This window comes from Papio anubis, chromosome 4 (assembly GCF_008728515.1).
Source record: "Papio anubis isolate 15944 chromosome 4, Panubis1.0, whole genome shotgun sequence".
Classification (NCBI taxonomy): domain Eukaryota; kingdom Metazoa; phylum Chordata; class Mammalia; order Primates; family Cercopithecidae; genus Papio; species Papio anubis.
In genome coordinates this window covers 140,492,951-140,508,640 of record NC_044979.1, presented here as the reverse complement: position 1 = coordinate 140,508,640, position 15,690 = coordinate 140,492,951, and the positions used below count along the sequence as shown (strand labels likewise).

At 45.6% G+C, this 15,690-nt stretch overlaps 1 protein-coding gene across 7 annotated transcripts in view; it reads left to right on the top strand.

Annotated features, from left to right (window-relative positions):
* Positions 1–14,569, top strand: part of ZKSCAN5 (zinc finger with KRAB and SCAN domains 5) — a 29,635-nt gene extending 15,066 nt beyond the window's left edge. For 4 of the 7 annotated variants that reach the window (XM_003895748.5, XM_017956203.3, XM_031665568.1 and 1 more), the window contains 4 exons: positions 2,163–2,245; positions 2,503–2,638; positions 6,985–7,590; positions 12,213–14,569. In XM_003895748.5, the coding sequence (XP_003895797.2) occupies positions 2,163–2,245; positions 2,503–2,638; positions 6,985–7,590; positions 12,213–13,354 (1,967 nt within the window). In that variant the 3' untranslated portion in view covers positions 13,355–14,569. The remainder of the gene's footprint in view (positions 1–2,162; positions 2,246–2,502; positions 2,639–6,984; positions 7,591–12,212) is intronic. The other 3 variants (XM_009202628.4, XM_031665569.1, XM_009202629.4) reach the window with 3 other exon arrangements.
* The last annotated feature ends 1,121 nt before the right edge of the window (positions 14,570–15,690 follow it).

The following is a 15,690-nucleotide window of genomic DNA, read 5'->3' as shown; positions in this document are numbered from 1 at the left end:
GGAAGTTGCAGTGAGCCAAGATCACACCACTACACTTCAGCCTGGACAACAGAGCGAGACTCCATCTCAAAAAGCAAAACTAGCCAGGTGCGGTGGTGGGCGCCTGTAATCCCAGCTACTTGGGAGGCTGAGGCAGGAGAATCACTTGGACCCGGGAGGCGGAGGTTGCAGTGAGCTGAGATTGCACCACTGCACTCCAGCGTAGGCAACAGAGTGAGACTGGTCTTAAAAAAAATAATAAAAAAGAAAGTTTACAAATTTTTGTTGGGCCACATTCAAAGCTGTCCTGGGCCGTGGGCCGCGGGTTGGGCAAGCTTGCATTAGACAGTAGTTTTTCAAGGTAAGAATTGTTCTGTCTGTTCCTGAGATAGGCAGATAGAGAGTAGTTTTAATACACACTTATTGACTGAATAGAAAGTAACCATGGAAATTCTGGAAGGGATTTCTGAGGCCATGGTAATCCAAGAGTGGTCCAGGGAGCAGTAGCACCAGCATCACCTGGGAGCTTATTAGAAATGCCAACTAGGGGCCGGGCACCGTGGCTCACACCTGTAATCCCAGCATTTTTGGAGGCCATTGCAGGCGAATTACCGGAGTTTGAGACCAGCCTGGACAATGTGGTGACACCCTGTCTCTACTAAAACTACAAAAATTAGCCAGGCTTGGTGGTGCACACCTGTAATCCCAGCTACTCGGGAGGCTGAGGCAGGAAAATTGCTTGAACCTGGGAGGCAGAGGTTGCAGTGAGCTGAGATGGTACCACTGCACTCTAGCCTGGGCCACAGAGTGAGACTGTCTCAAAAAAAAAATTTTTAAAGATATGCAAACTCTCAGGTCTCACCCCAGGCCTTTTCAGTCAGCATCTGCACGTACCAAGATCCCCTAGGGGATGTAGGTGATTTATTTGTACATTAAAGCTCGAACAGCCCTGGGCTGTTAGGAATGCTTCAGTTTCATGGAAGATGTGGGACTTTGGTGGTTCTTCAAGTTAATAAAATTTGATCGTGGCAAAGTAGAATGCATCCTTTGTTTTTCTTTGGAGAGGGAATCTTGCTCTGTCACCCAGGCCAGAGTGCAGTGGTGTGATCTCAGCTTACTACAACCTCCACCTCCCGGGTTCAAACAATTCTCCTGCCTCAGTCTCCTGAGCAACTGGGACTACAGGTGCCCGCCACCATGCCCGCCTAATTTTTACATTTTTAGTAGAGATGGGGTTTCACCATATTGGCCAGGTTCGTCTCTAACTCCTGACCTTGTGATCTGCCTGCCTCAGCCTCCCAAAGTGCTGGGATTACACGTGTGAACCACCGTGCCTGGCCCCCACTTTTTATTTTATTTTTATTTTTTTGAGATGGAGTCTTGCTCTGTCGCCCAGGCTGGAATGCAGTGACGCGATCTTGGCTCACTGTAACCTCCATCTCCCAGGTTCAAGCAATTCTCCTGCCTCAGCCTCCTGAGTAGCTGGGACTATAGGCACCTGCCACCACACTGGCTAATTTTTGTATTTTTAGTAGAGGCGGGGTTTCACCATATTAGCCAGGCTGGTCTTGAACTCCTGACCTTGTGATCTGCCTCCCACAGTGCTGGGATTACAGGTGTGAGCCACCACACCCAGTCTTTTTTTTTTTTTTCTGAGACAGTGGCTGACTCTGTTGCCCAGGCTGTAGTGCAGTGGTGCAATCTTGGCTCATTGCAACCTCTGCCTCCTAGGTTCAAGTGATTCTCATGTCTTAGCTTCTCAAGCAGCCAGGATTACAGGCATGTATCACTACATCTGGCTAATTTTTGTATTTTTAGTAGAGACGGGATTTTGCCTTGTTGGCCAGGATGGCCTTGAATCCTGGCCTCAAGTGATCTGCCCGCCTTGACCTCCCAAAGTGCTGGTATTACAGGCGCGAGCCACTGTGCCTGGCCACAGAATGCATCCTTTATAGCAGAATGACAAGCAAGGATTAGCCTGACCAACGTAGGAAGTCTAGGGGAAAGGAGAAATAACACAGTGTGAGAGGATCCAGAAATTAGAGGGTCTTGACAGCCAGGCAGAAGAATTTGGCTTCAGTGCAGTAGGGGCCATTATGGATTCCTGAGCGTAAGAGGAACATGATGGCAATGAGAACCGGGCAAAGATGTTCTCACTTAAACCTCTTTTTCTCCTCCCTTAGCCCTTCCTGTTCTCCAAGTTCCTTCCCTTCCCCTGAAGGACAGCCAGGAGCTGACAGCTTCACTTCTCTCAACTGGGTCCCAGGTGAGCTGGTGCCCCTTTGCCCTCAGAGAGGACCCATCCTGAACCTTCACCAGGAGTTCAGTTTCTTTAGCCAGTGACCAGGCCCATCTTGGGTTGGTACCTTCATTCCTTTGGCCTTTTTCCTTTCTGCCTAGTCCTTCCCCATCCTCTTTGAGGCACAGTTCCTCCTTGTTTCTTTTCTTAATGAGCCCAGTTCTTCCCCTCACTCCAAATTTGGATATAGGGAATGAGAATTTAGTGGAGATCTCCTGTTTCAGAAGTTGGTGAAAATTGAAGAGGTGGCTGATGTGGCTGTATCCTTCATCCTGGAGGAATGGGGACATTTGGACCAGTCCCAGAAGTCCCTTTATAGGGATGACAGGAAGGAGAACTATGGGAGTATTACTTCCATGGGTAAGGATTATTTCATCTGCATGGATTAGGACATCTTTATTTTGTTATATTATAAAGAGTATTTCTAGCACACCCTATAATGGCATTTATGTTTTATGTGCTATGACTTTGCTTTTTTTTTTCTTTTTGTAAAAGAATAAATCAACCTTCACTTTCTTATTCAGCTTATTCTGATCATTTCCATCTTAAGAGTATGATTAGACACTGATAGTAGCTGGGGGGACTGTTTTTGCAATCCAGCAAATGCTAACTTTTTACTACTTTAAAATAAGAGCGGGCCGGCTGTGGTGGCTCATGCCTGTAATCCCAGTATTTTGGAAGGTCGAGGCGGGTGGATCACCTGAGGTCAGGAGTTTAAGACCAGTCTGGCCAACATGGTGAAACCCCATCGCTACTACAAATACAAAAATCAGCCGGGCGCAGTGGCGGGCGCCTGTGATCCCAGCTACTCAGGAGGACTTCATTACCATTCTAAGTCACCGATACCTGTTTTATGATGTTCGCCTTGACACCTACATTTTACGTGTCATATCGCTTCTTGAATTTTGTGGCCCTATTTCTAACTAAGTTATAATCCTGGAAGCTAATATTTAATTGTACTGTCTGGAGCAGTTATAAAAATCTCAGCACTCCTGCAAACATTTTGGAGATTATAGCTTTTAGTCTTTTTTTAGTAAATTCTTTTAGAAGAACCACTCTATCAGGCATACTGGAAGACTTCAGATGCAAACATACACACTGCAAAATATATTTATTTTATTTTTTTATTTTTTTGAGATAGAGTCTCGCTCTGTCTCCCAGGCTGGAGTGCAATGGTGTGATCTCGACTCCCTGCAACCTCCGCCTCCTGGTTTCAAGCAATTCTTCTGCCTCAGCCTCCTGAATAGCTGGGGTTACAGGCATGAGCCACCACGCCCGGCTAATTTTTGTATTTTTAGTAGTGGCAGGGTTTCACCATATTGGCCAGGCTGGTCTCAAACTCCTGACCTCGTGATCTGCCCAGCTTGGCCTCCCAAAGTGCTGGGATTAACAGGCGTGAGCCACCATGCCCAGCCCACAATGCAAAATTTCTTTTGAAAAGCACTGTGTCAGTTTACATTGTTTAACCATTTCAGTTTGCTTACAGGCTTTTATTTAACAGGTATAGAGCTGACTCCTGCTCTTTTAAAATTTCCATATTTATTTGTATTTATTTCCTTTTTTGATTTATTTGTGCATGCCTCTGTTCATTAATCTATTGGGATCTTGGTAGTCTTTTTTTATTTTGATGTTTGAATTTTTGTGGAAAAAAGTCAAATTTATGCTTTAAAATTATTGATTAAATCAATAGTTTTATTATTGATTTTTCATGGAGCCTTTTATCTCAGTGAATTACTCATATAGTATAAATGTTATATTTAATGCAAATTTAGAAAATTTTTCTTCTTTTTAAATTAATTACCAATAGCTTGCTTGTTTATTTGAGCCTGTTACTCTTGCTTTATCTTTTTCAGTTACTTTACAGGTACCTAATGGATTTCAGAGTTTGAGGTTCTTGGCATAGTTCTTTTCTGTGGTATTCTCTAAGCAGTTTTAAATGTGTAGTTTCTGATGTTTTTCTCATTCTCTGTCTCTTCATTACAACATCTGTATTTATCACTTCAGTACACTATTCTACATTAATCACATGGCCGTGGTTTCTCCCTCCTTCACTTCTCTTGGAAGGCCATATTAGATTATTTTCAGATCTGCGGATTTCTATTAATTACAGCATCACCAAAAGTCAAAATTAAAGAAAGTACTCATCAGATTTAGAAGTGAGATTTTTACAACATAAGTAAATGAGTCTTGGAGGCAGCAGTTTCTGTGGAGCGGCAGGGGTGTTGGGGAACAAGAGACAGTTTCTTTGAAGATTGCGAAGGAGTGGAATTTGAAAAAGCTATCATAGATGAATGTAAGGACTTTGTCTCTGAAGGGGAAATGAGGCCTGGTCACTGAAAGAATAATGGGTTGGATGGGTGGATTGTTTTTTGTTTCTCTTTTTTTTTTTTTTCCCGACAGATCTCGCTCTGTTACCTAGGCGGGAATGCAGTGGTACGATCTCGGCTCACTGCAACCTCTGCCTCCCGGGTTCAAGCTATTCTCGCGCCTCAGCCTCCCGAGTAGCTGGGATTACAGGCACCCTCCACCACACCCGCCTACTTTTTGTATTTTTAGTAGAGATGAGGTTTCACCACATTGGCCAAGCTAGTCTCAAACTCCCGACCTCAGGTGATCCAACCGCCTCGACCTTCCAAAGTGCTGGGATTACAGGCGTGAGCCACCACGCCTGGCCCGTATGTTTTTTTAATGGGAGAAATTTTCAGCATATTTAAATGCTACTGGAGAAGAACTAGTAGAGTAAAATATGGAAGCAAGGAGGAGCAGATAGGCTACGCGTGGTGTCTCATGCCTGTAATCCCAGCACTTTGGGAGGCTGAGGCAGGCAGATCACAAGATCAGGAGTTTGAGACCAGCCTGGCCAACATGGCAAAACCCTGTCTCTACTGAAAATACAAAAATTATCCAGGCATGGTAGCACACACCTGTACTCTCAGTTACTTAGGAGCTGAGGCAGGAAAATTGCTTGAATCCGGGAGGTGGAGGTTGCAGTTAGCTGAGATCACACGATTGCGTTCCAGCCTAGGTGACAATGTGAGACCCTGTCTCAAAAAAAAGAAAAAAAAAAAAGGAGGGGCAGTTAGGTGATGTGGGGAGATCCCTGGAAAGCAGGAAGGTATGGTGAGATCTGGGGTACAGGAAGGAGGAAGGACTGACCTTGACTCGAGAGACATGACTCCATAGAGAGACAAGGGGAGGAGGAAGTGAACACGCTGTCCTGTTGAGCGCAGGAACTCATGCCTGTAATCTCAGCACTTTGGGAGGCCAAGGAAGGAGGATCACTTGAGGCCAGGAGTTCAAGACCAGCCTGGGCAACATAGTGAGACAAACCCTTACAAAATATACAAAAATTAGCCAGGCGTGGTGGTGCACACCTGTAGAGGCTGAGGTGGGAGGACTGCTTCAACCAGGGAGTTAGAAGTAACAGTAAGCTGTGATTGTGCTGCTGTGTTCCAGCCTGGGTGATAGAGCTTGCTCTGTCTGTGCAAATCTTATTAAACATCAGTGTTTTGAGTAAAGTATCTTGCTGATACAGTTGCACAAAGAAACTAATTTTAGCCACTGAAACATCCATGTTTATCAGTGACTGCTGAACGTTAACCTAGCTCTTGGAAGTAGTAGGTTCTCTGGATATGGAAAGAATGTCTTTTTTCCTTTAGATTAATTCATACCAAGCTGAAATCCTGTGGGCACTGAGAAACCTAGAAAGATCGCCTTTCTTCTCAGGCTATGAATTCACAGGAAGAGGAAGGTGAAGATGGAGTTAGCTGCATAACCTACTATCCAATTTTATTAAGAATATTGCCCAGTTGCGACCGGGTGCGGTGGCTCACGTCTGTAATCCCAGCACTTTGGGAGGCCGAGGTGGGCGGATCAGTGGGTCAGTAGTTTGAGACCATCCTGGCCAATATGGCAAAACCCTGTCTCTACTAAAATTACTAAAATTAGCCGGGCGTAGTGACTTGCGCCTGTAGTGCCAGCGACTTGGGAGGCTGAGGCAAAAGAATCGCTTGAACCTGGAGCTGCACTCCAGCTGGGGCAGCAGAGCGAGACTCCATCTCAAAAAAAAAAGAAAAAAGAAAAATTAAAAAGAATATTGCCCAGTCACGTTGGCTCACGTCTGTAATCCCAGCCCTTTGGGAGGCTGAGGTGGGAGGATCACTTGAGCTCAGGAGTTTGAAACCAGCATGGGCAACATAATGAGACCCTCATCTCCACAAAAAATACAAAAATTAGCTGGGCATGGTGGTGTGTACCTGTAGTCCTAGCTACCCGGGAGGCTGAGGTGGGAGGATCGCTTGAGCCCAAGAGGTTGAGGATGCAGTGAGCCATGATTGCCCCACTGCACTCCAGCCTGGGTGACAGAGTGAGACCCTGTCTCAAAACACACACGTGCGCGCACACACACGAGAACATTTAACATGATACAGGTATTTGCAAGTGCCATACTGAGAGGAGACCCTCTTCGTTCAGTGGAATGACTGATTTCCAGTCTCCTTCCTTTGAACCTTCTTTGCCAGCTCTTCCTTCCCTAACCTCCTCCACTTTTCTGCTTGAATATTTTTCATCCCATCCCGGTACTGTAAAAGTCCCTTTACAAAATCATGGATCCCTAGCACTTGTCAGTTTCACTTCATTATCCCCTCATTTTATTTCTTCAAATTCAAGGAGGAGCTCATTTTTTCATTCTCCCTCTGTTATTTCAGGTTATGAGTCCAGGGACAATATGGAGCTCATAGTGAAGCAGATTTCTGATGACGCTGAATCACACTGGGTGGCGCCAGAACACACCGAAAGGAGCGTTCCCCAGGATCCAGACTTTGCAGAAGTCAATGACCTTAAGGGCATGGTACAAAGGTGGCAGGTCAACCCCACCGTGGGGAAATCAAGGCAGAATCCTTCCCAGAAAAGGAATCCGGACGCGATCACAGACCTCAGCCCTAAGCAAAGCAAACATGGCGAGAGAGGGCACAGATGCAGCGATTGTGGCAAATTCTTCCTCCAGGCCTCAAACTTTATTCAGCATCGGCGCATCCACACTGGAGAAAAACCGTTTAAGTGCGGAGAATGTGGGAAGAGCTATAATCAGCGGGTGCACCTCACGCAGCACCAGCGGGTCCACACGGGGGAGAAACCCTACAAATGTCAGGTGTGCGGAAAGGCTTTCCGGGTGAGTTCCCACCTGGTTCAGCACCACAGTGTCCACAGCGGAGAGAGGCCTTACGGCTGCAATGAGTGCGGGAAGAACTTCGGTCGCCATTCGCATCTGATCGAACACCTAAAACGCCACTTCAGGGAGAAATCCCAGAGATGTACGTGTGAAGAGTTTATATCCAGGGGATAAATGGAGGCAAAAAGCAAAAGGTGTTTTATTAGTGCAGTACAGCAGGATGGATGCGTGGTGATACTGGGAGGGGTAGGCCGAGGCAAAGGTTATCGTTTGTTTGGTTCTTACTTATTTATTTTTTGAGACAGTCTCACTCTGTCACCCAGGCTGGAGTGCAGTGGAGCGATCTTGGCTCACTGCAACTTCTGCCTCCTCGGTTCAAGCGATTCTCCTGCCTCAGCCTCCCAAGTAGCTGGGACTACAGGCACGCACCAGCACGCCCGGGTAATTTTTGTGTTTTCCGTAGAGACAGGGTTTCCCCACGTTGGCCAGGCTGGTTTTGAACTTCTGACCTCAGGCGATCCACCCGCCTTGGCCTCCCAAAGTGCTGGGATTACAGGCGTGAGCCACCGTGCTGTCTGTGCTCTCAGCTCTTAGTGGTTCCTTCTGGTAGTTCCGCATTTTAAAATACTACTACTATTATAAGTTGGCTCATCAATTTTAGATGTTATCCATTGGCTTTCTATGCTAGTGAGGATTTGGCTCTCTTATATGCTTTTCTCTCTTTCCCCCATTACTTTACTTATTTTAAAACAATAGCCTGGGTATAGTGGCTCACACCTGTAATCTCAGTGCTTTGTGAGGCGGCTGAGCTGGGAGGATTACTGGAGGCCAGGCGTTCAAGACCACCCTGGGCAACATAGCAAGACCTTTTCTCTACAAAAAAATTCAAAAATTACCTGGGCATGGTGGCACGTGCCTGTAGTTCCAGCTCCCCAGAAGGCTGAGGCGGGAGGATCTCTTAGCCCAGGAGTTCAAGACTACAGTGAGCTATAATTGTGCCTGTGAATAGCCACTGCACTCCAGCCTGGCCAACAGAGCGAGACTTCTTCTCAAACAACAAACAAACACAAACCCAATAAAATAACAGTAGTACAGGAAGCTTGGAGAAAATAAAAAGAAAAAAATAAATCACCCGTAATCATATCACACTAACTAATAGAACTGTTATTACTTAGAATATTTCCTTTGTTTTTTCATAAGTCTGTTTATGTAGTCATACTCAGAATTAAATGTTAAGCGTACACATTTTCCAGTGCTGTTCAGCCCTCCTGTTTATTTCTGACAGGCTGCCATTGTGTGGTGGCATTGTAATTTCCTCAACTGTTCCCAGTTGCTGAACTTCAGATTTTTTCTCTTTTCTCCTGATAACTGTTTATGCCCGTGGCTTTTTCTTTTTTTCTTTTCTTTTCCTTTTTTGAGATGGAGTTTCACTCTTGTTGCCCAGGCTATAGTGCAATGGCAGGATCTCAGCTCACTGCAACCTCTGCCTCCCAGGTTCAAGCGATTCTCGTGCCTCAGCCTCCCAAGTAGCTGAGATTACAGGCATGTGCCACCATACCTGGCTAATTTTTCTGGTATTTTTAGTAGACAGAGTTTCACTATGTTGGCCAGGATGGTCTTGAACTCCTGACCTCAAGTGAGCCACCATGCCTGGCCAGTATTTTTAAACATCTGTTCAAGTGACAGTAAATTTATCTGTGAATGAGATCATCGTAAACTGTGCTGTGAACCTAAAGGCCCTTACTAATATTCTTCAGACGATTCTAAGACCAGCCAAAGTGCTTTTCTTTTTTTTTTTTTAAATTCTGCCTTTGATGGTTACAGCCACGCTGCATCTTCCACCATGGTATAGAAGTCAGTAAAGTCTCTTTAAAGTTCTGGGTTGAGCTGAGCTATCCTCTCAGCTAGTGTTTTCCCATTCTACTTGATGATTCCTTCATTTGGGAAATCCACCAATAGTGCTTTGGACTTGAAAAGCAATCGCTTTAAAAGTTATCTGTTGTTTTATACCTTCCCTGCAATTGTTTCTATGGCTAGTTTCCCAGTGAGTACTCACTTGCCTCCCCCAGTTTTTGTTTCTTGGGTTTTTTTGTTTTTTTTTTTTTGAGATAGGGTCTTGCTCTGTCACACAGGGTGGGGTAAAGTATCAGGATCTCAGCTCACTGCAGCCTCCACTTCCTGGGCTGAACTAATCCTCCCACCTCAGCTTCCTGCATAGCTGGGACTACAAGTGTTCACCACCACACCCAGCTAATTTTTGTATTTTTTTTGTAGAGAAGGGGTCTGACTCTGTTGCCCAGGCTGGTCTTGAACTTCTAGGCTTAAACGATCCTCCAGCCTTGGCCTCCCCAAGTGCTCGGATTTATAGGTGTAAGCCACCATGCCTGGTCCTCCCTCATTTTTTGGATCAAAGGGGGAATACATGTTTTGCACATCCAGCCATATTATTGAGAGTCTCTGTTGCTAGTTGCACAGGATCTGCAGTGAGCAGAACAGAGATACAGTCCATGCCCTCATGGAGTTGATGGTCTGGTGGGGGTAGGAGATAGTAAAGGTGATGAGTGTTCCCAAAGGAGAAGGATGACGTGCCGGGGGAGGAAAACTGAGGCTAGAATGTTGGCTAAGGGTGAAGGGGGCAGGGATTGCTGTATCGCCCACCCTCGACAATGCTTCTGTTGGCTCATTTTGCCTTATTTCCTGACTCCTAGTCAGATATTCCCTGACTCCAAACCCTCTTCATCATCCTTTGCTCCCATTCTTCCAGTTTTTGTCAGTTGTCACCATCCAGTTGTGTATTTGTTTTTTGTTTTTCTTTTTTGAGATGGAGTCTTGCTGTGTCACCCAGGTTGGAGAGCAGTGACACGATCTCGACTCACTGCAGCTTTCACCTCCCGGGTTCAGGCGATTCTCCTCCCTCAGCCTCCCGAGTAGCTGGGACTACAGGCACCTACCACCATCTCTTGCTAATTTTTGTATGTTTAGTAGAGACAAGGTTTTACCATGTTGGTCAGGCTGGTCTTGAACTCCTGACCTCAGGTGATCCACCTGCCTCAGCCTCCCAAAATGCTGGGATTACAGGCACGAGTCACCACACCCAGCCTGCTACATTTTCTTTATCAACTCATTGCTCGACGGGCACTTAGATTGGTTCCATATCTTTGCAGTTGTGAATTGTGCCACAGAAGACATACGCTTACAGTCTTTTTGGTGTATTGCCTTTTCCTTTGTGTAGATATACCCATTAGTGGAATTGCTGGATCAACTGGCAGATCTACTTCTGGTTCTTTAAGAAATCTCCATACTGTTATCCACAGAAGTTGTATTAATTTATCTCTCACCAGCAGTGTATAAGCGTTCCCTTTTCACCACATCCATACCAACATCTATTGTTTTTTGACTTTTTTTGAGACAGAGTCTTGCTCTGTTGCCCAGGCTGGAGTGCAGTGGCACAATCTTGGCTCACTGCAACCTCCGCCTCCTGGGTTCAAGCAGTTCTCTGCCTCAGCCTCTGGAGTAGCTGTGATTACAGGGCACCCACCACCATGCCCAGCTGATTTTTGTATTTTTAGTAGAAATGGGGTTTCACCATCTTGGCCAGGCTGGTCTTGAACTTCTGACCTCATGATCCATCCACCTCAGCTTCCCAAAATGCTGGGATTACAGGCGTGAGCTACCTGTACCCGGCCTTTTTTTTTTTTTTGAGATGGAATCTTGCTCTGTTGCCCAGGCTGGCGTGCAATGGCGCAGTCTTGGCTTACTACAACCTCCGCCTCCTGGGTTCAAGCGATTCTCCTGCCTCAGCCTCCCAAGTAGCTGGGATTACAGGCGCCTGCCACCATGCCCAGCTAATTTTTGTATTTTTAGTAGAGATGGGGTTGCACCATGTTGGCCAGGCTGGTCTTGAACTTCTGACCTCAGGTGATCCACCTGCCTCGGCCTCCCAGAGTGCCGGGATTACAGGTGTGAGCCACTGTGCCCGGCCTTTTGACTTCTTAATAATGGCCATTCTTGCAGGAGTAAGGCAGTATCTTACTGTGGCTTTAATTTGCACCTCCCTGATTATTAGTGATGTTGAGCATTTTTGTCATGTTTGTTGGTTATTTGTATATATTATTTTGAGAAATGTCTCCATGTCATTTGCCTACTTTTTGATGGGATTTTTTTTTTCTTGTTGACTTGTTTGAGTTACTTGTAGATTTTGGATATTAGTCCTTTGTGTGATGCATAGTTTGTAAATATTTTCTGCCGTCCCGTGGCTGTATCTTGCCCTTTTCATCGGAAAATTCCAAAAGTTTGTTGTTTACATTCCTGTTGGCATCAAGTACACACACGCATCCAGCTCTGTTACTCCTGTTACATCATAGTTTCATCTGATGATCATTTTTTATGACAGTTTATTTTTCCTTTATAAAAGAACTGATGAGCTGCGCATGGTGGCTTAAACCTGTAATCCCAGTACTTTGGGAGGTTGAGGCGGGTGGATCACCCAAGGTCAGGAGTTTGAGACCAGCCTGGCCAACATGGTGAAACCCCATCTCTACTAAACATACAAAAATTAGCTGGGTATGCCCATGCATGCCTGTAGTCTCAGCTACTCAGGAGGCTGAGGCAGGAGAATCGCTTGAACCCAGGAGGCCGAGGTTGCAGTGAGCTGAGATCACATCACTGTACTCTAGCCTGGGCGACAGAGCAAGACCCCATCTCAAAAAAAAAAAAAAAAAAAAAGAACTGATGACATTTGCACTTGCTCTTTATTTTTTTTAGGCAGTGACAAAAGAAGTAAGAACACAAAATTAAGTGTTAAGAAGAAAATTTCAGAATATTCAGAAGCAGACATGGAACTATCTGGAAAAACCCAAAGAAATGTTTCTCAAGTTCAAGATTTTGGGGAAGGCTATGAGCTTCAAAGCAAGCTGGATAGAAAGCAGGGAATTCCCACGAAAGAGATAGTAGGACGACCCTCTTCAAAGAGGATGAACTACAGTGAAGTCCCTTATGTCCACAAAAAATCCTCCACTGGAGAGAGACCACATAAATGTAACGAGTGTGGGAAAAGCTTCATTCAGAGCGCACATCTTATTCAACATCAAAGAATACACACTGGGGAGAAACCATTCAGGTGTGAGGAATGTGGGAAAAGCTACAACCAACGCGTGCACCTAACTCAGCATCAGCGCGTCCACACAGGTGAGAAGCCCTACACCTGTCCTTTATGTGGGAAAGCCTTCAGAGTGAGGTCCCACCTTGTTCAGCATCAGAGTGTGCACAGTGGGGAGAGACCCTTCAAGTGTAACGAATGTGGGAAAGGCTTTGGGAGGCGTTCCCACCTGGCTGGACATCTGCGACTCCACTCCCGAGAGAAAGCCCACCAGTGCCGTGAATGTGGGGAAATCTTTTTTCAGTACGTTAGTCTAATTGAACATCAGGTGCTCCACATGGGTCAGAAAAATGAAAAACATGGCGTCTGTGAGGAAGCGTATAGTTGGAACTTGACAGTGATTGAAGACAAGAAGATTGAGTTACAAGAGCAGCCTTATCAGTGTGATATCTGCGGAAAAGCCTTTGGTTACAGTTCAGACCTCATTCAGCATTACAGAACTCATACGGCAGAGAAGCCCTATCAATGTGATACATGTAGAGAAAATGTTGGCCAGTGTTCCCACACCAAACAACATCAAAAAATCTACTCGAGCACAAAATCCCATCAATGTCATGAATGTGGCAGAGGCTTCACTCTGAAGTCACATCTTAATCAACATCAGAGAATCCATACTGGTGAGAAACCTTTTCAATGTAAAGAATGTGGAATGAATTTCAGCTGGAGTTGTAGCCTCTTTAAACACCTGAGAAGCCATGAGAGGACAGATCCCATAAATACCTTAAGTGTAGAGGGGTCTCTGTTGTAGAATAGCTCTGAATTTTAGAGAAGCCTTCCTGGAGGGAAACCGTACTCCTATAATGAGCAAAGTAACAACTTCAAGCATTTTTCCAGCGTAACCATCAAAATCACAAATAGGTTGAAATCCTTTAGTTAGAACTCAGCCTTTAGGAACACCGGAGATCCCACAATAATAGATATCTGCTCGTGTTCCCCACTGAGAAATGCTTTAGTTAGCATCTTCATGCTTGGGAATCTAGACAAGAAGAGAATCCATGGATGGACATGGTCGAGGAATTCAGAAAGCCTTCAGATGACATTCAGTCTTCACTTGAAACTCAAAACTGACACTAGGAACAGCCTCATGAGTTCAGTAGAAGTAAGCTTTATTTGTAGCTTCTGCCTCGTTTGATGGCCTATCTATTCAGGGAAGCGCACAGTAAAAGACTTCTTCAGCATGATGTCTGTTTTGGTACCTCAGCAATTAATCTTTTCTAGAAATTATTATTCCAACCACTAGAATACCCTAGTCACTATTCCCACTTTGAGCATTAACCCCTTTGAAAAGAAACGGACTTAAAGTATCTCTGTTTTGGCAAAATTCGGGTTCAGGGGCTGGATGGTATGTGTTTCTGCTGCCTTATTTAATCTACCACTTCTCTGTGAAACACTCTACCTTGTTTTTGGTTTGATTCTACTGACGTCAAGGTTTAGCCAGTAGAAGGTAGAGTTAAATTTGTCAATTCAGAAGAAACTGTGCTGGTCAGTCACATCTTAAGGTGAAGGGAGAGGGACCTTAGGGGAACAGAGAAGACAGGCAAAGCTGTGGACTGTTTGATCTTGTATTACCCACAGGAATGAGAGCAGCTAAACCCATAGAAGGAATTGGAGCAAGGTGAATTACGAGTCCTGGCCCCAGCAGTATGTGTGCTGACTCCTGGGTGCCCCAGAAATAGAGCTCTCCCATGGAGTGGTGATATACAGCATGAGTTTCAGTTTGCATTGCAGCTAGGATTGAAAGGAATCAGTCATGAGCAGGCAGGCAGAAGGTCCTGTTAGCCCTGCCTTCCAGGAAGGTCGGGGTGGGAGTTTTGAGTGGGAAAGAGATGACATGCACGAAGAGAGTTCCCCTGAGCCTGTTTGCCAGGGACAGTGAGTGAGTGCTCTTGGGCACTGCTCAGGCCCTGCTTCTGCTGACTTGCCTGGCTTACAATAAATGCCTAATAAATATTTGTTGACCGTATGTGTCGTACACTATGGTACCCTGTCCAGTCCCCTCTACCAAGCTGGGACCCCTCAGCTCTTCTGCTCTGAGTTTGGGCCGCAAGTGCTCACAGCTCTTGTTCTCCGGAAACTGGAGAATTACCCTCAGGAGATGAGAGACATCTCACCTTACCCAGGAGGCACCTCCGCTCTACAACCCAATGCCTGGTTCATTTGATTAAAGCAGGGAAAACCCCAGGGTGCTATGACTGCTCCGGCACCCTTGGATCAGGCTAAACTAGACTTTTTCTGAGCCTTCATCCATGCTCAGCTCTCTCCCTTCTCTATCCTGTTTCATTCCCTCCCTCAAAGGCGTTTCCTGAATAAATCACACTGTCAATCACATGGTTCTGAATCCCTGTCTCAGGCTCTGCTTTAGAGAACCTGATCTAAGACATTTGGTGCCACGAGTGGTCCTAGGAAGCTGCTGTGAGAGTGGATTGTGGAGTTGGTCACTCACCAGGAGGGAGTGAAGACCGCCGTCACTGTTAATAGTCCTGGCATGTGGTACCTGTCCAGTCACTAAGTCGTTCACTTGGAAACTGGGATAGGATACAGGTGGAAAAGGATCTATTGACTTGTGGAGGTTTGGGACTAACAGGAAAATAAGGATTATGGAATCGAGTGGCTCTTGCTGAAAGTTACTGACTCCTTGAAGAGAAAAAAATGACAGGGCAAATAACCACCAATTTAATGCCAAGTGTGTGTCAGAGGACCTTCTTGGTAGCTTTTTAGTATTTTTATAGACAGGGTCTTGCTCTGCTGCCCAGGCTGGAGTGCAGTGGTGCAATCGGCTCACTGCAGCCTTGACCTCCTGGGCTCAAGTGACCTAGCCACCTCAGCCTCCTGAGTAGCTGGGACTACAGGCACATGCCACCACGAGTGGCTAATTTTTAAAAAACATTTTTTTTTGAGTGATGGTATCTCCCTATGCTGCCCAGAGTGGTCTCAAACTCCTGGGCTCAAGTGATCCTCCAGCCTTGGCCTCCCAAAGTGTTGGGATTACAGGCATGAGCTACTGTGCCTGGCCTTGGAATGATTCCTGAAAGCTTAGAAAAGTCAGTGGCCCACATTAAATGAAGTAGAGATGACAAAACCATG